At 40.0% G+C, this 22,530-nt stretch overlaps 1 protein-coding gene across 2 annotated transcripts in view; it reads right to left on the reverse strand.

The window, feature by feature from the left end:
* SWAP70 (SWAP switching B-cell complex 70kDa subunit) overlaps positions 1 to 22,530 on the reverse strand; it is an 83,566-nt gene that overhangs the window by 34,356 nt on the left and 26,680 nt on the right. The window contains exons 2-3 of one of the 2 annotated variants that reach the window (XM_012000213.1): positions 20,679 to 20,819; positions 3,526 to 3,699 (exon numbers count right to left, since the gene is read on the reverse strand). In XM_012000213.1, the coding sequence (XP_011855603.1) occupies positions 3,526 to 3,699; positions 20,679 to 20,819 (315 nt within the window). The remainder of the gene's footprint in view (positions 1 to 3,525; positions 3,700 to 20,678; positions 20,820 to 22,530) is intronic. The other variant, XM_012000214.1, reaches the window with a different exon arrangement.

Below are 22,530 nucleotides of genomic sequence, written 5' to 3' on the forward strand. Positions count from 1 at the left end.
TAGCCAGGATGGTCTCGATCTCCTGACCTCGTGATCTGCCCGTCTCGGCCTCCCAAAGTGCTGGGATTACAGGCTTGAGCCACCGCACCCGGCCACAAGTTCTAGATAAACACTTCTAGTGCACAGCTCCACACGAGTGTTCCACCTAAAATCCCAAATGTACCAAACCCACCATCATGCAATATGTCCCAAATTTGTTCATCGTCCTACCATTCATTCACACACACCCCTTTTAGTGAGCAGCTACCATAGGTCCAGGCACTTTATTTAATGTTTCACATACACCAATTTTTTCAATCCTCACAGAGTCCAATGAAGAAAGTAGTTATCCCCATTTTACAGATGGGGAACTCCAAACAGAGAGAGCGTGAGTAATTTGTCACACAGCTAATAAGTGGTAGAGTTGGGTTTCAAACCAGTCAGTCTGATTTCAGAGACCATGCTTTAAACAAATACACTACATTACTCCCCAGTTGCCCAGGCCTGAAACTTGTCTCTACTTCCCCACAACCAGGCACTATATGCTTGGTCCTGTGACCTCTAGGTTCTTCCCGTCTGGCCTTCTTTTCCATTCTCACTATATATATTTTTTTTTTTTGAGATGGAGTCTCGCTCTGTCGCCCAGGGTGGAGTGCAGTGGGCGGATCTCAGCTCACTGCAAGCTCCGCCTCCTGAGTTTACGCCATTCTCCTGCCTCAGCCTCCCCAGTAGCTGGGACTACAGGTGCCCGCCACCTCGCCCGGCTAGTTTTTTTTGTATTTTTTTAGTAGAGACGGGGTTTCACCGGGTTAGCCAGGATGGTCTTGATCTCCTGACCTTGTGATCCGCCCGTCTCAGCCTCCCAAAGTGCTGGGATTACAGGCTTGAGCCACCACGCCCGGCCTCTCACTGTATTTTAGTCCTCAATGCCACTTAGCTTCTTCTCACTGCCCATGTCTCCATATTTCATCTATTCACCTATCACTCTTCCTCAAAAATCATCAGCGGCTCATCTTTTCACACTGCCTACAGGATAAAGTCAAAACTCTCCAGCTTCGTCTACCACCTGTCTTCTTCACAGTCATCATGTTCCAGTGAGAAAGGACAAGTATCATTCTTTTTTGACTGCCCAGCATTTAACCCTTTTCTTATGTCTGGGGAAATCCCTACCTGCCAATGTAGAAGCTGAAAATGCAAATGTATCCTTTCCAAGACTCCTTTGCAGCTAGTGCAAGGTGCCTGACCTAGGCCATGCCAATTAGATACATCATACCCTGATGGTAATTGGGAAGTGGGCACTATGGAGAACTCTCCCTCGTAGGAAGAACAGTTGCAAGAAGATTTGAGTTCTGGGGCAGTGATATGGTTTGGCTGTGTCCCTACCCAAATCTCACCTTGAATTCCCAGGTGTTGTAAGAGGGACCCGGTGGGAGGTAATTGAATCATGGGGGCAAGTCTTTCCTGTGCTGTTCTCATAATAGCGAATAAGTCTCATGAGATCTGATGGTTTTATAAAGGAGAGTTTCCCTGCACAAGCTCTCTTCTCTCGTCTGCCACCACGTGGGACATGCTTTCACCTTCTGTCATCATTGTGAACCCTCCCCAGCCACGTGGAACTGTGTGTTCATTAAACCTCTTTCTTATATAAATTGCCCAGTCTTGGGTATGTCTTTATCAGCAGCATTAAAATGGACTAACACAGGCAGCAATCAGCGTCCAGGACCAGATGTATTCCGTGGTATAAGTGCAACACCCATCCTCTGGTGGCAGCAGCATTTTCCTTGTGGTTCCTCACTGAAGTGGCCAGTACAGTAAATAGAACAGACCAAATGGCATAGCCTCCACACCTGTTGTTTAAGCCATCATGATGATTCTGTAAGCTATCCAGTATCCCTTTTAAAAATTCCCTTTTAGGCCCTGCACAGTAGCTCATGCCTGTAATCCCAGCACTTTGGGAGGCTGAGGTAAAGAGATCACTTGAGGCCAGGAGTTTGATACCAGGCTGGGCAACATGGCAAGACCCCATCACTACAAAAAAAATTTTTTTTAATTAGCTGAATGTGGTGATGTATGCCTATAGTCCCGGCTATTCAGTAGGCTGAGACAGGAGGATCCCGTGAGCCCAAGAGGTTGAGAAAGGAGTCAGTCATGATTGCACCACTGCACTCCAGCCAGGGCAACAGAGTAAGACCCCGTCTTTAAAAAAAAAAAAAAAAAAAAAGGCCAGATGTGGTGGCAGGCACCTGTAATCACAGCTACTTGGAGGGGTGGAGAATCATTTGAACCCAGGAAGTGGAGGTTGCAGTAAGCCAAGACTGCGCCATTGCACTCCAGCCTGGGCAGTAAGAGTGAAACCCTGTCTCAAAAAAAAAAAAATTCCCCTTTTGGCTTGAATCACCCAGTGTGGCTGTTTCTAAGTAAGCATCCTGACTGGCAACTCAGTCAAGCTGGCTACCTCCCTCAGTCCTTTTAGAACATGCCCTTTGCTTCCCTGACTCATAAAACACTGCCCACTGATGCTTCCATCCAGAATTCTCCTCTGCCTTCACTATTGGTCAAAATCTTTCCCACCCTTTAAGGCCTTGGTACGGCCTTTCTGAAGGGCAACTTTGCCTTGTTCATCTAATACCCTGAAAGTGTGCATTTCTTAGGACTCAAAATTCCACTGCTGGAAGTTTATCCAAAGAAAATAAGCAGACTAGTATGCAAAAATGTATGTAATAAGAGTAGTCATAAGAGTTACTGAGTACATATTAAGTGCCAGGCATTAAGCTAAATCCTTTAAATGCAGAACTTCACAACCCTTAGAGTAAACACTGTAATTAGCTTTATTTCACAGATGAGAAAATGAAGACTTGCAGGTTAAATCATTTGTCCAAGGTTAAGGGATTATAGATGACTTCTTTTTAAGTGTGGGGACTACAGCTGATTTTAATTGTGCATATTAATCTTTTCTAAATTTTCTACTATAATAACCATGTATTAACATGCGTCACTTTTTAGGACAGTAAGATAACACAGAAGCCTTACTCCTATTAGTGTTTTCCTTTGGAAGCGTAGGGAAAATAACAAAACAAGCATTCTGTTTATTTTACTTTGAAAGGTATAGAAAGTCATCACCCTGGGCTTTGAAACAAGAATAGTATTTGCTCACACAAAACAGCCCTGAAAACAACATTCTGGATCTTATGTGTTTCCCATGTACCAGCACTCAGTCAGTTACATTTTGTCAATATGCAAGTAGAATTAAAATTATGTTGTGACTTGTACAGAATACTCTTTGAACATGAGGATAGATTCACTTATCATCACAGTCATTTAGAGAGGAAGAGACCCACTTTCCCTGCAAACCTCCAGGGGTATTACATGCCCCAAATTACTACATTTGGAAGGCTTTTCTATATTCAAGCTGCTTTGCCTCTGATCCAAAAACACTAGTCAAGGATCTCCTTCCATATCTATGCTGAATTAACAGAAAAAATACCAAGCCAGGTCTATTAAATGCTAAAATGACCAAGTAAAAACTCCCCAAGCCACACCCCTTACCTCTTCTGACACAATAATTAGTGGATACTTGTCCTCAGATAAAAAGTTGAAAATAACCCATACTTTAAATGCATCTTCTTCTGTAATGAGCAGGGGATTCTTTGTGAGGTTTTTTTTGACACATAGGGTCCAACACATCCTATTGAATTCAATCTTGTCAAAGTTGTCTTGGACCTAAAAAGGAATAAGGAAAAACTCCAACAAATCAGTCCGATATAAGCAGTATATAAGGCAAGTAAAACAGAAAGACAAAGCCTCCTTTGGCTCCCATTTTAATCACTCCAATTAACCAACAGCCATATCCTACATATTTGCTTTAGGTATTACACTTCCAGTGGCTCAATTAAGATGTTACATTTAGCATGACACTGAACCAACATCTGTCCATATCACTCCCTTGGCACATAAAATACTGACCTCTCAAATAGTTACTGTTTCATGTGTATACACTATCTTCCTATTAATAAATAGACTACCAATCCTAGCACTGACCTCTCAAATAGTTACTGTTTCATGTGTATACACTATCTTCCTATTAATAAATAAACTACCAATCCTAGCACATAGAAGAAACTGAGAATGTCAATTACTCAGTATGAGCCAAGTACAGGTACCTTATCTTCACATACACAGTCAAAGAAGAGGCTGGGCACGGTGGCTCATGCCCGTAATCCCAGCACTTTGGGAGGCCGAGGCAGGTGGATCACCTGAGGTCAGGAGTTTGAGACCAACCTGACAAACATGGAGAAACCCCATCTCTAGTGAAAATACAAAAATTAGCCGGGCATGGTGGCGCAGGCCTGAACCTGGGAGGCGGAGGTTGCAGTGAGCTGAGATAGCGCCATTGCACTCCAGCCTGGGCAACAAGAGCGAAACTCCATCTCAAAAAAAAAAAAGAGGAAGAAGATACCTTCTTTTGGGGAAAATTATTTAACTGAAATTCTAGAACAGCAATCCTGCGATTCATTCATTTGTTCACGTATCCAGTGTTCCCTCAGCATCTACTACGAGCCAAGTACTATGCTATAAACTAAGGATACAAAGATGAAGAACTAGGTCTGTGCTCTTAAAATGTTCACAGTTTATTAGGGAAAACAGATATGTAAATAAATTTTAATATAATTGTGTATAATTTAACAGTGTATAATTCAACAGAATTGTTCACTCATTTGACAAATAAAATTTAGATCCTAATTATTATTTGCCAAAGACAGTACAAAAGTACTCAACATAATACTGGCCTGTTCCCAAGGAATGTAAAGACAATTACAGCAGAGTGTGACAAGTACTGCAATAGAGATAAGCAGAGGATTTTGTGGGAGCACTGCGGAGCTAACACAATCTTGAGATCTGGGGAAAGATTCACAGAAAGAGTGCCAGGACAACAGAGCTGAGTTCTCAAGGAGCATCAAGAGTCAAACAGATCAAGATTGGGATAAAGAGTATTCCAGGTAGAAGAGAATGTGAGAAAGCCCCGAAGTGGAGGCAAGCATAGTCAGTTTGGAAGAACTGTGAGTATTTAATGAGGCACCTGGTGCTGGAGGCTGGTATAATCAAGGCTCTTCATAAGTGCAAGTAACAGAAACCACCTCGGGTGGAATTTATTGGAAAAACAATGGGTAACCTCACAGATCTAATGCAAAGGCTAGAAAAATCTAGGCTCTGAAATTAGGCTGGTATCAAGGTAGGGTAGGCAGCCAGAACTGCAGCTGAACCACTCATGGGAACAGTCCGGTGGAGACACCACTACCTGTATAACATGAGAGCACTCTCACTATTACCACTGCTACCACTGCCCCGTCCATGATCTTCTGTGTCACTCACTGCAGATTCGAAGTTCTATTGGCTGAGCCTGGGTCACATTCCTGTGCTCTAACTGCCAAGAAGCAGGGAAAAAATCAGTACCTGAACTTTCCAGATGTTGAGGTGTGAGACAGGTCCTGTTCCCCACCACAACTCTGTAGAATTTCCCAAATGTAAGAAAAAAGTTCAGATGCTAGACAGACACACACACACACACACACACACACACACACACACACACACACACACACAAAAGGTAAATTTCCACTACATGGGACACAGTGAAAGACGAGCCAGTGAGGTAGGTGAAGACCAGATCATTAAGAGATTTATCATTCATGTTAAGGAGTTAGGCCTTTATCTGGACTGAAAGAATTGAAGGTAGTAACAGATACACTCTTCATTTTAAAAGCCACATTCTGTACCAGTGCAGTGCCTCACTCCTGTAGTCCCAGCACTAGGGGAGGCTGATGCAAGAGAATTGCTTAAGGCTAGAAGTTTGAGACCAGCCTGGGCAATATAGCAAGACCTCATCTCTATTTATTTTTTAAATTAATATAAACAATGTTAAAAAAATAAAAATAAAAAATAGGCCAGGCACAGTGGCTCATGCCTATGTAATCTCAGCACTTTGGGAGGCCAAAGCATAAAGACTGCTTGAGCCCAGGAGTTTGAGACCAGCCTGGGCAACATAGAGAGACCCCGTATCTACAAATAATAATTTTAAAAATTAGCTGAGCACGACAGTGTATGCCTGTGGTCCCAGCTACTCAGGAAGCTGAGGCAGGAGGATTGCTTGTACCCAGGAGGTCAAGACTGCAGTGAGCCATGATCATGCCACTGCACTCCAGCCTTGGAGACAGGGCAAGACACTTTCTCAAAAAAAAAAAAAAATTTTTTTTTTTGATATTCTGGAATAGCATAGAAGATATACTAGAGGAGGCAGGCATGGGCAGCAGAATAATATCACCAAAGCATTTCTTTTTAGAAAGATATGAACAAAGCATTTTGTTTACTCTATGAAAGAAGTCACCAACTGTCTGCAGGCAGAAGTTTCACCTGATCTCTAATTTTATTTTGTAGTTGGCAAACTAGTCCTCCAGGAGTAGAAAGAGCTCCTTTGTGTTCTGCCTTTAGCACTTTGCCTCAGTCTAACACCATTTCCCATGGCCCCATCAAAAACAATTGATCCCATCGAGGGAAAGCAGCAGCAGCAGCAGAAGCAGCAACTGCTGCTGCTTTTCTTTTTTGGCTTATCACTATCACCTTGAAGACTTACTATATGCTAGGCATTTTATATGTGATTTCTCACTTAAATTTTGTATTAGTCCTATAAGGTTAATTACTGCCCCTATTTTACAGATCAGAAAATAAAGGTTCCAAAACACTGAGCATCCTTGAACAACATAGGCTTGAACTTCGAGGGTCCACTTAAATGTGGATTGGATTTTCTTCTGCCTTTGCCACCACTGAGACAGCAAGACCAACAACTTCTGCCTCTTCCTCAGCCTACTCAATAAGAAGACAATGAGGATAAAGACCTTTATGATGATCTACTTCCACTGCATGAATAGTAGATATATTTGCTCTTCCTTATGAACTTCTTAATAACATTTTTTCTTTAGCCTACTTTATCATAAGAATAACTGTACATAATACATTTTACATTAAAATATGTACTAATCAACTGTTTATGTTATTGGTAAGCCTTCCAGTCAACAGTAGGCTATAAGAAGATAAGTTCTAGGGGAGTCAAAAGCTATCCTTCGAGGCCAGGCACAGTGGCTCATGCCTGTAATTCCAGCACTTTGGGAGGCCAAGGCGGGTGGATCGCTTGAGTTCAGGAGTTTGAGATCAGCCTGAGCAACATGGTGAAAGCCCGTCTCTATCAAAAATTCAAAAAATCAGCCAGGAGGCTGAGGGTGGGGGGAGATCACACCACTACACTCCAGCCTAGGTGACAAAGTGAGAGACTCTGTCTCAAAAAAAAGTTATACTTGGATTTTCAACTGTGTGAGTTCAAGGGTCAACTGTACATTTACAAACTTCACATGGCTAGTAAATCTCAAAACCAAAGTTTAAACTCAAGCTCAGCAGGGTGTGGTGGCTCACGGCTATAATTTCAATGCTTTGTGAGGCTGAGGTGGGAAGACTGCTTGAGATCGGGAGCTCGAGACCAATATGGGCAATATAGTGACATCTTATTTCTACAAAAAAGTTTTTTTTTTTTTAATGAGCTGAGCATGTTGGCACGTGCCTGTAGCCCCAGCTACTCAGGAGACTGAGGCAGGAGGATCACTTGAGCCGGGGTGGCAGAGGCTGCAATAAAGGCAAGACTGTGCTGCTGCACTCCAGCCTGGGCGACAGAGTGAGACTCTGTCTGAGGAAGAAAAAAAAATCCAGCCTGGGCAACATAGTGAGACTTCTGTCTCTAAAGAAAAACATTTTTTAATTAGTAGGGTATGGTGGTTTGTGCCTATAGTCCTAGCTTGTCAGGAGGCTGAGGTGGGAGTATCGTTTGAGCCCAGAAATTCACGGCTGTAGTGAGCTGTCATCATGCCACTGTACAAATCCACACTCTAGCCTGGGTGACAAAGCGCAACTCTGTCTCAAATGCCAGCTCTTCCCACCATCCCAAATTGCTTGTAGAACTCAGTAGGTGGAGGTCATCTATGGGATGAATGCCATCTACACAGAACATTTCCAAGGCCACTACCACCAACTCTTATCTATCCACACCCCACAAAACACTAAGTGGAAGATATGTCACACAGGGGAAATGACATGTGCACAAAAGCTGATAGCCTTGCTCTGAGAACAAGAAGTGATTCTATGTGGATTATGTGATGAATCATAGGGTTCCTGAGGGGAAGTGGCTAGATACACAGCTGGAAAAGCAAACATAAGACCAAATCACAAAGGGCTTCATAATTTTAAGAAATAGCCTGTAGGAAAACAGTTCAAGGATTTTAGAACAAAATACATAAAGAACTCCTACAATTCAATAACAGAAAAACAAATAAGCGAATTTTAAAATGGACAAAGAAATTATTCAACACGTCTCCAAAGATATACAAATGACCAACAAGCATATGCAAAGATGCTCAACATCACTTATGACCGGGGAAATGCAAATCAAAACACAATGTGGTATCACCTCACACCTGTTAGAATGGTCACTATCAAAAAAACAGAAAATAACAAGTGTTATTAGGATGTGGAGAAATCTGAACACTTGCACACTGTTGGTGGGATTGTAACATGGTGCAGCTGCTATGGAAAACAGTGTGGAAGTTCCTCAAAAAGTTAAAAATAGAATGACCATATGATCTAGCAACCCCACTTCTGGGTATATATCCAAAAGAACTGAAAACAGGACCTTAATGAGACATTTGCACACCTATACCCATAACAGCATAATTCACAATAGCCAAGATGTGGAAGCAAACTAAATATCCATCCAAGGATGAATGGATAAAGAAAATGTGATATACACTGGGTGCAGTGTACACTTCTTGGGAGACAGGTGCACCAAAATCTCAGAAGTTACCACTAAATAGCTTATCTATATAACAACAAAACCACCTGTTCCCCCAAAACTATTAAAAGTTTTAAAAAGTAAAAAAAAAAAAAAAATTTTTTTAAAGAAAATGAGGGCCAGGCCCAGTGGCTCACGCCTGTAATCTCAACACTTTGGGAGGCCAAGACAGGTGGATCACTTGAAGTCAGGAGTTCGAGACCAGCCTGGTCAACATGGTGAAACCTCGTCTCTACAAAAAATACAAAAATTAGCCGGGCATGGTGGCAGGCACCTGTAATCCCAGCTACTCGAGAGGCTGAGTCACTTGAACCCCAGAGGCAGAGGCTACAGTGAGCCAAGACTGCACCACTACACTCCAGCCTGGACAACAGGGCAAGACTCTGCCTCAAAAAAAAAAAAAAGAAAAGAAAATGTGTTATATATATACAATGGAGTATTATTCAGCCTTAAAAAAAGAAGGAAATCCTGTCATACATTACAATAGGGAAGAACCCTGAGGACACCATGTTAAGTGAAATAAGCCAATCAAAAAAAGACAAATACAGTATGATTCTACTTATAATAAAGTAATCAAACACACTTTAAAAAGATAGTAGAATGGTGATTGCCAGGAACAGGGGGGAAAGGAAAAAAATGTGTTGTTCAAAAGGTATAGAGTTTCAGTTATGCAAGATAAAAAAAGTTGTTGTTGTACTTTTTTTTGTAAAGTTGTTGTACTTTTTTTTGTAAAGTTGTTGTACTTTCTGTTGTAAAGATCTGTTGTACAACAATGTGCATACAATTAAAAATACTGTACTATACCCTTAAAACTGTTAAGAGGATAAATTTACATTATACATTTTTACCAGTTTTTTTAAGTACAAAATCCATAGTTTTCATAGAAAATAGTGCATAAAGCATTAGTATTCAAGTGTTTTCACACAAGGTATAATGTCAAACAAAATAAGGAAATTCAATCTTGGGTTTCCAGAATTTCATATATCATAAATTATACCAAATGGTTTTCAAGGTTCTAAGAACAAGAATAAAGAAATATATGTGAAAGAATCTTGCTAAAGAAGAAAAACACTTCCTTCCTGTAGGAGATAGGTAAAAATAAAGAAAAAAAAGGAAGAAAAATGCTGCAAAGTATTTATTATTAAATTATATGATGTACTGACCATATACACAGCTGTAACAACAAAAAAACGAGTTCTTTATGTGTTAATGTGAAATAATCACCAAGATATGAAGGTACACAACACGAAGAATTATACAATGTCCAGTGAAAAACGCAAGTCACAAAATACTATATAGAACATGATCCTATTTTTATGTCTCCAGAGTAAAAATTAATCATACATTAAGATATACATATATGACAAAACTTTTTTCTAATGTGAGAGGAAAATGCACATAAAATTCAGGATGGTGGCTTCCTCTTGGGAGGCGGCAGGGAAATGAAAAAAGAGAAGAGCAAAGAGGTTGAGGCAACAACATTAGTGATGTGTTTCCCAAAATGAGTGGTAGGTTCACAGATGTTCACTTTATTATGCTTTATAATTTTCATATATCCTACAAATATTCTTTTGTATATATCATATTATAAAATAAATAAAAAGACAAAATGGGGGAAAAAAAACAAGTGCTGATCAATGTATACAGATCACCAAGTGTACACAGATCACCAGTGTATACAGATCACCAAGTGTATACAGATCAACCATTTGTGTACAAAGGGGAAAGAACAGATCATCTATGCTGTTTGTATAAGGTGTAGCAATGTCTGCATCAATATGTCTTTGAGCTGAACTGCAGCTCAAAACTCTTATTCTAGATCCTGTATTTTACTGTTTATCTATGGATATGCAAATATGTGTTACCTGTCTACTATAGGTCAGTCAGCATCTGGTATGGGAGGAGTCCCACATAAAATAAGACATATGTACTCTCTAAGGAGCTTCTAGTGCAGGGAGGAAGACAGACTAACAGTTATGTGCAAATGCTCCAATAAAGGGGAATACAGGGAACTCTAGCATCTAATTCAGCAGGGCACAGTGGTTCATGCCTATAATCTCAGCGCTTTGGGAGGCCAAGGCAGGCAGATGACTTGAGGTCAGGAGTTCGAGACCAGCCTGGCCAACATGGTGAAACCCCGTCTCTACTAAAAATACAAATTACCCAGGCGTGGTAGCTCGCACCTGTAATCTCAGCTACTCGGGAGGCTGAGGCACGAGAATCACTTGAACCCGGGAAGTGGAGGTTGCAGTGAGCTGACATCATACCACTGCACTCCAGCCTGGGCAACACAGAAAGACTGTCTCAAAAAAAAAAAAAAAAGAGAGAGAAGATGGAGGTTCTCTTTCCTTGCCTAATGCAGCCATGGCTCGTGGTCCCAAGAAGCATATGAAGCAGGTAGCAGCTCCAAAGCATTGGATGCTGGATAAATTGACCAGTGTGTTTGCACAGTGAGGCCATATATACACACAGTAAGGCCATAAATATATATATGGTCTCTCTATATATCAGTAAACAGAATTATGCCTGTTATTAAAATATTATAGAACATACTGGGAAATTAACAGAAATCCAGAATTTGGATAGGGATGATGGCCACACAACATAATAAATACACTCACAACCATTTTACTGTACACTTTAAAATGGTAAGTTTTATGTTATGTGAATTGTATCTCAATGTTTTTATACTTTCATAAGACCATTTAAATCAGAGCAAAAGTCCAAGAGCCAAGAAAATGGAGAAAGTAAAATGGTAGGCTCTTCTCATATAACTACATATATATTTCTAACCTCAAACTCTTTCCTGAGTCCCAGTTCTATATTTTATTACAACTCACATGAAATCATGAATTCTTTGAAATCAAAGGCCATGTCTTATTTAGCTTTGTATCCCCTCTGCCTGGTTTGCAGTATTAATTTGCTCATTCATTCATTCAAATCATTGTGTGTGTTTACGAGGTATCAGTTACTCTGCTAAGAGTTGGATAACAGTGAACCAGTTCTTGCTGTCACAGAACTTATACTCTGGAGAGGGAATCAGATACCAAACAATACAGCACACACAACAACCCAACCACTAGTAAGTGCTATAGAGGAAAAGCACAGGCTGCTGTGGGAAACACATTACAGGAGAGCTGGTTAGCTCTGGGAAGGGTGGGTGCTATCAGGAGAAACCTCCCTGAGGAAGTGACAATCAAGTTCAGAGCTAAAGGATGAACAAAAATTCTCTGCATTTGATGGGCGGAGTTGGCCTTACAACACAGGAAGCAGCATGTCTGAAGGTTCTGAGGCAGGAAGGGTCTTGGTAACCTGAGGTACAGAGAAAAGGCCAACATGGTTGCACTAAAGTGAACAACCCACATGTCTAACACCTGATGAACTGAATATGTAAACAAAGCATGGTATATCCATAACGGAATGTTATTCAGCCATAAAAAGGAATGAAGTATTGTTACAGGATACAACGTGGATGAACCTTGAAAACATTACGCTAAGTGAAAGAAGCCAGATACAAAAGGCTGCCTATTGTATGATTCTACTAATATTGTATGTCCAGAATAGGCAAATACACATAGACAGAAAGTAGATTTGCACTTGCATAGAGCTATAGGGGAGAGGGGGTGATTGCTAAGTGGGTATGAGATTTTGGGGGGCAGCAGTGAGATGAAAATATTCTAAAATCAATTGTGGTAATGATTATAGTGAATGAACAAAAAAAACCACTAACTGGTACATGTTAAATAGACTAATTGTATGGTATGTGATTTATATCTCAATAAAACTGCTATTTTAAAAAACAATATATCTTTACAGCACGTGACTCATATTATTGGCCAAAGTGTTCATCAGTATAAAGTCATTCACGTTTCTTAGCATGAAACCCCTTTATTTCCTCAAAAGTTTATAGTCCTCTATAGTTTCACAAATGTAATGAAAATGTAGAGTCCAACTTGGTCATTGCACCAAATTAAAACTATGTAACTTTCAGTCAGGTGCAGTGGTTCACACCCATAATCCCAGCACTCCGGGAGGACAAGGCAAGAGGATCACTTGAGCCCAGGAGTTCAAGACCAGCCTGGACAACATAGTGAGATCTCTACAAAAAAAACAAGTTAAAAATTAGCCAGGCATGGTGGTGCACACCTGTAATTCCAGCTACTCCCCAAGCTACTTGGGAGGCTAAGGTGGGAGGATCTCTCGAGACCAGCAGGGCAAGGTTGCAGTGAGCCACAATCATGTCGCTGCACTCCAGCCTGGGCAACAGAGCAAGACCTTATCTCAGAAAACAAAAAAAACAAAACAAAACAAAGAAAATGCACACTATGTAACTATGTAACTTTCAAACAACAATGAACGAAAACATAACACAGGCTAAAGGGCAATAAAAAAGAACCACACGAAAGCACAGGTTTGAGTGTTTAAAGAACAGTACCACTTCCGATTAAATGACGTTGTTAGGCACACATTTGAAGTGCTTTCAGCGCTGACAGGATAGTCATTTAATTAACAGAAGAAACTTGAAACAACACTTTATACAAGAATTATAAGTGACATATGAACAATGAGAAAGTACACCAAGGGGAAAAGCATAAATGTTAGACTAGAGAAACACAATGCAGAGGCAGCTAGGCTCTAGAGGATAGACATACTGAACTGAAATGTTTCTCTGTTTTTCTTTTGTGTATGTTTCCAAAAAAACAAAAACAAAAAGGCTTCTGTTGGAAAGCACCAGATTCCCCAACTGGAACTTGGCATACTGCCAATGTATTAATGATTTTAATCATATAGCCCAAACCAAGCCTTAATATGAGAATCAGAGAAAATAACTGATAAGATTTGGACTAGCAAGCCTAATCAGCCATTAAATCTCATGGAAGAATTAGACTGCCTTAAAAATACGCTGAAGGAAAACTAGTTTTTTACATACTTTATTGTTACTAACTAGAAGGTAGTAATATACCACTTTCTTCAATTATTCACTGTCAGATAATTCAGCAATAGTGTCTCTCTGCCTAAAAAAAAAAAAAAAAACCCACAAGTTTCTTTCTAGATGTTTAAAGAACACTCCTTTACTAAAAAAGGATTTGTTTGTTTGTTTGTTTGTTTTTATAGACAAGGTCTTACTTTGTTGTCCAGGCTGCTCTAGAACTCCTGGGCTCAGGTGATCCTCCTGCGTCAGCTTCCCAAAGTGCTGAGATTATGGGCATAACCTACGACGCCCAGCCAAGAAGGAATTCAAAAATTTAACATTTGGGGCCAGGCGTGGTGGCTCATGCCTATAATCCCAGCACTTTGGGAGGCTGAGGCGGGCGGATCACCTGAGGTCAGGAGTTCGAGACCAGCCTGGCTAACGTGGTGAAACCCCGTCTCTACTAAAAATACAAAAATAAGCCGGACGTGGTGGCATGTGCCCATAATCCCAGCTACTCAGGAGGCTAAGGCAGGAAAATCGCCTGAACTCAGGAGGCAGAGGTTGCAGCGAGCCAAGATCACGCCATCGCACTCCAGCCTGGGGAACAAGAGTGAGACTTCGTCTAAAAACAAAAGTTAACATTTGGAAGGATAAAATACTTGGTAAGGGAATAACAGACAGGTTAATCATTTGAGGTCTCAGGAAAGCTGCAAATTAATTCTATCGATGTGAAAGAACAAAGTAAATACAAAAACCAACCATAAAAAATTACTTTTTGGGAAGTTTCAATATAATTTAACTCTTGGTACCAACCTCCTCAGAATAATTCTCCCAGGCAAAGGCAGAAAGCCCCTAAAACAACCTGGGGAAAAAAAAAAACAAACGAAAAAACTGACCAAAATGAATACTAAGGAACACCACACACTAAGACAAGAGAATCACCTTAAAACAACTTGAGACAGAACAGAAGAAAACTGGATGAAAGCTGAGCTACTTTGAGGTAATCAAAATGGCTTTTAAACAACTTTACCCCTTCCTGCCTTCGACCAAGATTTCCCCTATGTATCCAAATATTAGACACTCGAAAAAAACTTAATTCCTAAAGGGAGTAATTAATCCTTCAATAGTACAGTTAAAGAAACATTGGTGGTGAAGTTAAATAGCTTAGGTTCAAAAATCGACCTACCCCTTATTAGCTAGGCCACCTTAAGCCATTTCCTCCTTAGGTAATGGGGGATAATTCCAGTTCTGCCTCACAGAATTAACATGAGGATCAAATGGGACAGTACATATACATGACAGTATACCTTGTGACTGTTTAATAACTATTTCATATTTTCTCTGCATAACTGATTATAATCTCTAAGTTTTATGTTAACATTCTTCAGTCACTGTTAGCATTTCTTTTTTCAACCAAGTTTCAAACAAGGCACTAATCTTTGCTCAATTTAAACTCAAACCATGGAAACCTCGGCTGCTTTACTTGAATTGCAGGACTGGCAAAATTCCACTCCAGGTGGCTAGGCAATAATAAACAAGGGCTCACTGTTTCATCACATCCTCATTCCCTCCGTGAATAAGTTTCTCTCCAAATTTACTGGCTCATTTTGGACTTTCAAAATACTACTACATTTCCTCCCCCAGTTATAAAACTTTTAAAACATTGAAATACTAAAACAAAGAACATTTTAAAACTAAATAAAATTCAGTAAGTTTAAAGAATGTCACACCAAAGAAAACAAAATGCAGTAGTAGGGTACACCACTTCAAGATATTAAACCATGTTTCTCTATTCACTAGCCCAGAACACACAAATTCTAGCACTGAAATAAGAAAAACAAATTCAGGTTTCTAAGAATTTCCCAGTATGTTCTATAATATTTTAATAACAGACACAATTCTATTTACTGTCTATATCTAGAGACTATATATATATATATATATATATGGCCACTGTGTCACCCAGGCTGCAGCGCAGTGGCACCATCACAGCTCACTGTAACCTCAAACTCCTAGGCTCAACTGATTCTCCCACCTCAGTCTCTCGAGTAGTTAGGACTACAGGCATGTGCCACCAAGCCTGGCTAATTTTTAAGTTATTTAATAGAGAGAGGATCTCACTATGTTACCCAGGATGGTCTTGAACTTCTGGGTTCACATGATGCTCCTACCTCAGCCTCCCAAAGCACTGGGATTACAGGCATGAGGCACTGTGCCCAACCAGTGTCTATCATTAAACACACATACACACAGCAGATCATCAAATATTTGTGTTCTATAGTGTCTATCATTAAACACACATACACACAGCAGATCATCAAACACTTGTGTTCTATAGTTTTATTATAAGTATATATGAAATATATTCAGCAAATATTTGACATATTAGACATACTTACACATAATAAAACTATAGAACACCAATAAGCTACCTGAGCAATAAACAGAACAGCAACACAAAAAAAGCATTATACTATAAAGTGCTGAGACTTTACACATCAATTTTGGTACAATTTAATTTTTTTTTTATTTTTATTTTTATTTTTATTTTTTTTTGAGACGGAGTCTCACGCTGTGTCACCCAGGCTGGAGTGCAGTGGCGCGATCTCGGCTCACTGCAAGCTCCGCCTCCCAGGTTCACGCCATTCTCCTGCCTCAGCCCCCAAGTAGCTGGGACTACAGGCGCCCGCCACCACGCCCGGCTAGTTTTTTGTATTTTTAGTAGAGATGGGGTTTCACCATGTTAGCCAGGATGGTCTCGATCTCCTGACCTCGTGATCCACCCGCCTCGGCCTCCCAAAGTGCTGGGATTACAGGCTTGAGCCACCGCGCCCGGCCTTTAATTATTTTTTATTAAGATATAATTCACATACCATAAAATTCACCCTTTTAAAGTATACAATTCAGTGGTTTTCAATATATTCATAAGGCTTTATCACTGGTTAATTCTAGAATATTTTCATCATCCCAAAAAGAAACCCAAGACCATTAATAATCACTCACCATTCCTACCTCCCCCTCACCCCAAGAAACCTCTAATCTACTTTGTATCTCTATTTACTTGCCTATTTTGGACATTTCATATAAATAGAATCATACCTTATGATGCTTTTGTGGATTTAATGAAATCTTACCTTTCATTATATGTGGTTTTTCTTCCTTCTTTTTTTCCTAATTAAAGCATGATCATGTACCACATGATAACTATAGTTAATAACAATATATTAAACACCTAAAAATTGCCGAGAGTAGATTTTATTCTCACCACAAATAAGGATGTGAAGTAATGCACATTACCTAGTTTCACTTTACCATTCCACAATGTATACACATTGCAAAGCATCATGTTGTATCCCATAAATATATTTTTTTGGTCAATTAAAAAAATAAACACGAAGAAGAGAAAAAAGCACGATCAGGGCAATGTTATCATCTCTGCAAGGGAAATTCTTCAAAAACATGCATTGAAGTTGGGCACAATGGCTCACATCTGTAATCCCAACACTTTGGGATGCTGAAGCAGGCAGATCACCTGAGGTCAGGAGTTGGAGGCTAGCCTGGCCAACATGATGAAACTCCATCTTTACTAAAAATACAAAAATTAGCCAGGTGTGGTGGCACATGCCTGTAGTCCCAGCTACTCAGGAGGCTGAGGAAGGAGGATGGCTTGAGCCCGGGAGGCAGAGGACACAGTGAGCCAAGATTATGCCAGTGCACTCCACATTGCAGCCTGGGGGACAAAGAGAGACTCCGTCTCAAAAAACAAACAAACAAACAAAAAAACAGGGCAGGCACAGTAGTTCACGCCTGTAATCCCAGAACTTTGGGAGGCCAGTGCGGGCAGATCACCTGAGGTCAGGAGTTTAAGACCAGCCTGGCCAACGTGGTAAAATCCCATCTCTACAAAAAAAAAGCAAAACTTAGCCGGGCGTGGTGGCACGCACCTATAATCCCAGCTACTGGGGAGGCTGTGGCAAGAGAATCACTTGAACCCAGGAGGAGGAGGATGCAGTGAGCTGAGATCATGCCACTGTACTCCAGCCTGGGTGACAGAGCGAGACCTGGTCTCAAAAAGAAACAAACAAAAAACATGTATTGGCCAGGCATGATGGCTCACATCTGTAATCCCAGTACTGTGGTAAGCCCAGGTGGGAGGACTGCATGAGGGCAGGAGTTCAGACCAGTATGGGCAACATAGTGAGATCCCGTCTCTATAAAAAATGTTAAAACTTAGCCAGGTGTGGTGGCACGCAGCTGTAGTCCTTACTACTCAAGAGGCTGAGGCAAGAGGACTACTTTATTTAGCACAGGAGTTCAAGGTTGCAGGGAGCTGTGACGGCCATTACTGCACTCCAGCCTACCCGACAGAGCAAGACACTGTCTCAAAAAACCAAAAAACACATATAACACATGAAATACACACACACACATACACAGGCATGCATACACATAAAGAAAGATCAGGAAATTGTATTGTGAGGCTGATATGGAATAACAGATATAGATACAAAGATTACCACACAGATGAACATTGTAATTTTTAGAATCTTTACTGCAAAATTCTTGAAAAATATTCGTTGGTTTCTAAAAAGAATCCTGGCTGGGCACAGTGGCTCATGACTGTAATCCCAGCACTTTGGGAGGCTGAGGTGGGAGGAACACCTGAGGTCAGGAGTTCAAGACTAATCTGGTCAACATGATGAAACCCCGTCTCTACTAAAAATACAAAAAATACATGGGCGTGGTGGTGTGTGCCTGTAATCCCAGCTACTCAGGAGGCTAAGGCAGGAGAATTGCTTCAGCCCGGGAGGCAGAGGCTGCAGTGAGCCGAGATCGTGGCACTGCACTCCAGCCGGGGCAACAAGAGCGAAAAAAAGAAAAAAAAAGAATCCTGACCAACATTTTGGCATTTTCCAAACTATTAAATTATTATTATAAATGTTAATTACTATACTTTACTATTATAAAAAGACATTAAACTATTTTAAAATTATATAAAAATAATAAAAAATCTGAAGCCACAGAAAAACACGTATATAGTTGTATATTCAGGTTTGATGCAAAAATTGAGTTTTTAAAAATTTTTAAATGTTTTATTTATATTTTTACTATGTTGCTCAGGCTAGTCTTGAACTCCTGACCTCAAACAATCCTCCCACCTCAGCCTCCCAAAACGCTGGTATTACAGATGTAAGCCACTGTACCCAGCTGCAAGTATTTTACTTTTAATTCGAAAGTATTATCATTATCATTTTTTGAAAGGCATTACTGAAATATACTTGTTAGAGAGAATGGTCTGAGCAAAAAATAATAAAAATAAATAAGAATTTAAAAATTAGAAGTATATAAAGACCCCTCAAAAAAAAAAAAAAAAAAAAAAAAAATTGCCAGTACATACGAAACCAGATTGTTTTCTTTAAAAAAAAAAAAAAAAAAAAGATACATGTGCAGTACGTGCAGGTTTGTTACACAGGTATATATGTGCCATGGTGGTTTGCTGCACCTATTGACCTATCCTCTAAGTTCCCTCCCCTTGTCCCCCAAACCTCAACAGGTCCTGGTGTGTGCTGTTCCCCTTTCTGTATCCATATGTTCTCATTGTTCACCTCCACTTATGAGTGAGAACACGTGGTGTTTGGTTTTCTGTTACTGGGTTACTTTGCTAAGGATGATGGATGGCTTCCAGCTTCATCCATGTCCCTGCAATGGACATGATCTCATTCTTCTTCATGGCAGCATAGTATTCTGTGGCATATATGTACCACATTTTCTTTATCCAGGCTATCGTTGATGGTTGGTTCAATGACCATCCATCTTTGGTTCCACGTCTTTGCTATTGTAAATAGTGCTGCAATAAACATACGTGTGCATGTATCTTTTTTTTTTTCTGAGACAGAGTTTCGCTCTTGTTGTCCAGGCTGGAATGCAATGGCGTGATCTCGACTCACTGCAACCTCCGCCTCCCAGGTTCAAGCGATTCTCCTATCTCAGCCTCCCAAGTAGCTGGGATTACAGAAGCATGCCACCACACCTGGGTAATTTTTGTATTTTTAGTAGAGACGGGGTTGCATCGTATTGGTCAGGTTGGTCTCGAACTCCTGACCTCTGGTGATCCGCCCACCTCAGCCTCCCAAAGTGCTGGGATTACAGGTGTGAGCCACCCTGCCCAGCCATGAATGTATCTTTATAGTAGAATGATTTCTATTCCTTTGGGTATATACCCAGTAATGCGATTGCTGGGTCAAATGGTATTTCTGGTTCTAGATACTTGAGGAATTGCCACACTGCCTTCCACAATGGTTGAACTAATCTACATTCCCACCAACAGTGTAAAAGCATTCCTATTTCTCCACAGCCTCACCAGTATCTATTGTTTCCTGGCTTTCTAATAATCACCATTCTGACTGGCATGAGATGGTAACTCATGGTGGTTTTGATTTGTTTTTCTCTGATGATCAGTGATGTTGAGCTTTTTTTTCATACGTTTGTTGGCTGTGTAAATGTCTTCTTTTGAGAAGTGTCTGTTCATATCCTTTGCCCACTTTTTGATAGAGTTTTCTCTTGTAAATTTGTTTAAGTTCCTTGCAAATTCTGGATACTAGACCTGATTTTTTTAAAGCGCCCTGAGAGAGAACAGGTACAGATTAACACAAAACACAGTTCTTAATTTCAAAGAATGAACCAAGTTGGAAAAACATCAGACCAAGTTTAGAAGACAGTGGAGGAGAGGGAAGAATAAGAAGCACTGTCAGTCTCTCATTCTTTCTTCCTTTCTGATTTATCTAGTGATTCTTTGTACCTCAACTCCTTAGTGAACGCACCAACAGGGGGCTTTGGGGCCCACTTGAAACATGCAAACCAAACAATGCTGCACCCAAAAAAATGTTAGAATCATACCTTTTCCAAAATGAACCTGTTTAAATAAGGCATGTAGCCCTGGTTGGACACTGGCCCCTCATCATCATCCCTGAAGTGCTCTTCAAGGGCAACTGGGTCATGAGGAACCTTCAGCACCGTGCACAAGTTATGGGAAAGGACCTGCAAGGGAAAAGAAAATCGTTTAAAGACTCCCACTAACCAGCACATGACACCTTCACCGTGAACACAATACGCTGCTCCCTGTCCTGGGTAGAGAAAGATGGAAAATAAACTAGCAAAAACAGGGTGAGGGCTGCTCAGCTGCCAGCCCCTACTTGTCACCTGTTACTCTTTCTCATTTCTTCCCAGGTTTGGTTCACTCAGAACTAGTCTCTCCTACATGCCCACTATGAGTCACACTCCATGCGAGATATGTGAATATAATACTCCTGTGGTCTTTTACTAATTTATCCACATCAGAAAGAAAAGCGGGGGGAGAAGTGTAAGAGAATGCGTTCAAAATTAAACTTTTTGCCAAGTAGAGCACAGTCAGCCAATTAGAGCTGTTCCGAGGAAGAACCTGGTATTGGGACGGCAGCCAGGGGTTCCGGACAAGGAGGCTGACCTAGGCAAGTCACAACCTCTCCAGGCTTTAGTTTTCTCATTTATTCAATAGAAAGGGGCCAAATTAATATACCAAATATTAATTAGGAATCTCTAAGTATCTAAATATTTCTAAAATTCTATGACTAGGCTAAGTTTCAGCATGAGTGTAAAAGAATATAAATATAAAAAGAGAAAGAAATCCAGGGCCTGGATTAAAAATAAGAAAAAATTAAATAGCAAAAATTGGAGTCACCAACATGGTTAAAAATACTTTATAGAAAACTTGCATTCCATAGCCTAAATACATATAAAGGGCTACTGGTCTTGCAATAACCTAAGTTCACACTTCAATGTCCAGATACAGTAGTTAAATTAGCAGTCTGGGCTACCTTAGTATTAATCTTGTTTTACATTAAATGAAAATTTTAAAATAGAACTTAAGTCCCTTCCATTTCATTTGTGCTTTCTGAACAGGTCAAATTATACAGCTAAGGCTGTACTTTCTTCAACAGAGAATCTTCCTAGTTGAACCCCAGATAAAAACATTCCTTATTTTTCTCAGCCCTAAACATTTAACCTTAAGGAGCCACATTCATATCAATAAATACTTTTATTTGCATTAAGCGAGTCCCTTTTTCTGCATACACATATTTCAGTTAGGAGTTTTTTTAAGATTAAAAATTTTTAATCTATAAAATAATTTGCATATCTTCTTTCTAAATTTGTTTTGTTTCTCAAAGCTTCATTTATGTGGAGATCCTTTTCTACACGCTCTACTGGTTTTAAGGAAGTAAGTTAAGGAAGTAAATTCACAAATGATTATAAATGCAGTAATGAAGACTTTTATGAGCCTCTACAAAGCACCCTGTGTTTGCCAGTAAAGCACATGAAAAGACTATGGTGGAGCTTTTATTGGAGAATCTTGCACCACAGTCAGCAAAATTTTAAATAGATATTTAATTTCTACTAGCCTAGTAAATCCTACATACTAAAGGTCAATTTCAAGAATATAAAGTGCTTAAAAACTGTAAAATGCTATGAAAACACAAGTATTAAAGAAATGAAATGCACATTACTCAGATCAGGTTCAAATGTGATTCAAATTTTAAAATCATTTGGAACTCTACCCAAGTTAACAATTCCCAACTACTGGTTAAATTACGGTATATCCATAAAACATAAAAACCATGAGAAAGCTTGCTATGTACTGATATGAAAAGATCTCCAACATAAATTAAGTGAAAAAAACAAAGTACTTAAGAATATGTATGTCATCTTTTGTATG

This window comes from Mandrillus leucophaeus, unplaced genomic scaffold (assembly GCF_000951045.1).
Source record: "Mandrillus leucophaeus isolate KB7577 unplaced genomic scaffold, Mleu.le_1.0 Scaffold622, whole genome shotgun sequence".
NCBI classification, from domain to species: Eukaryota; Metazoa; Chordata; class Mammalia; order Primates; family Cercopithecidae; genus Mandrillus; species Mandrillus leucophaeus.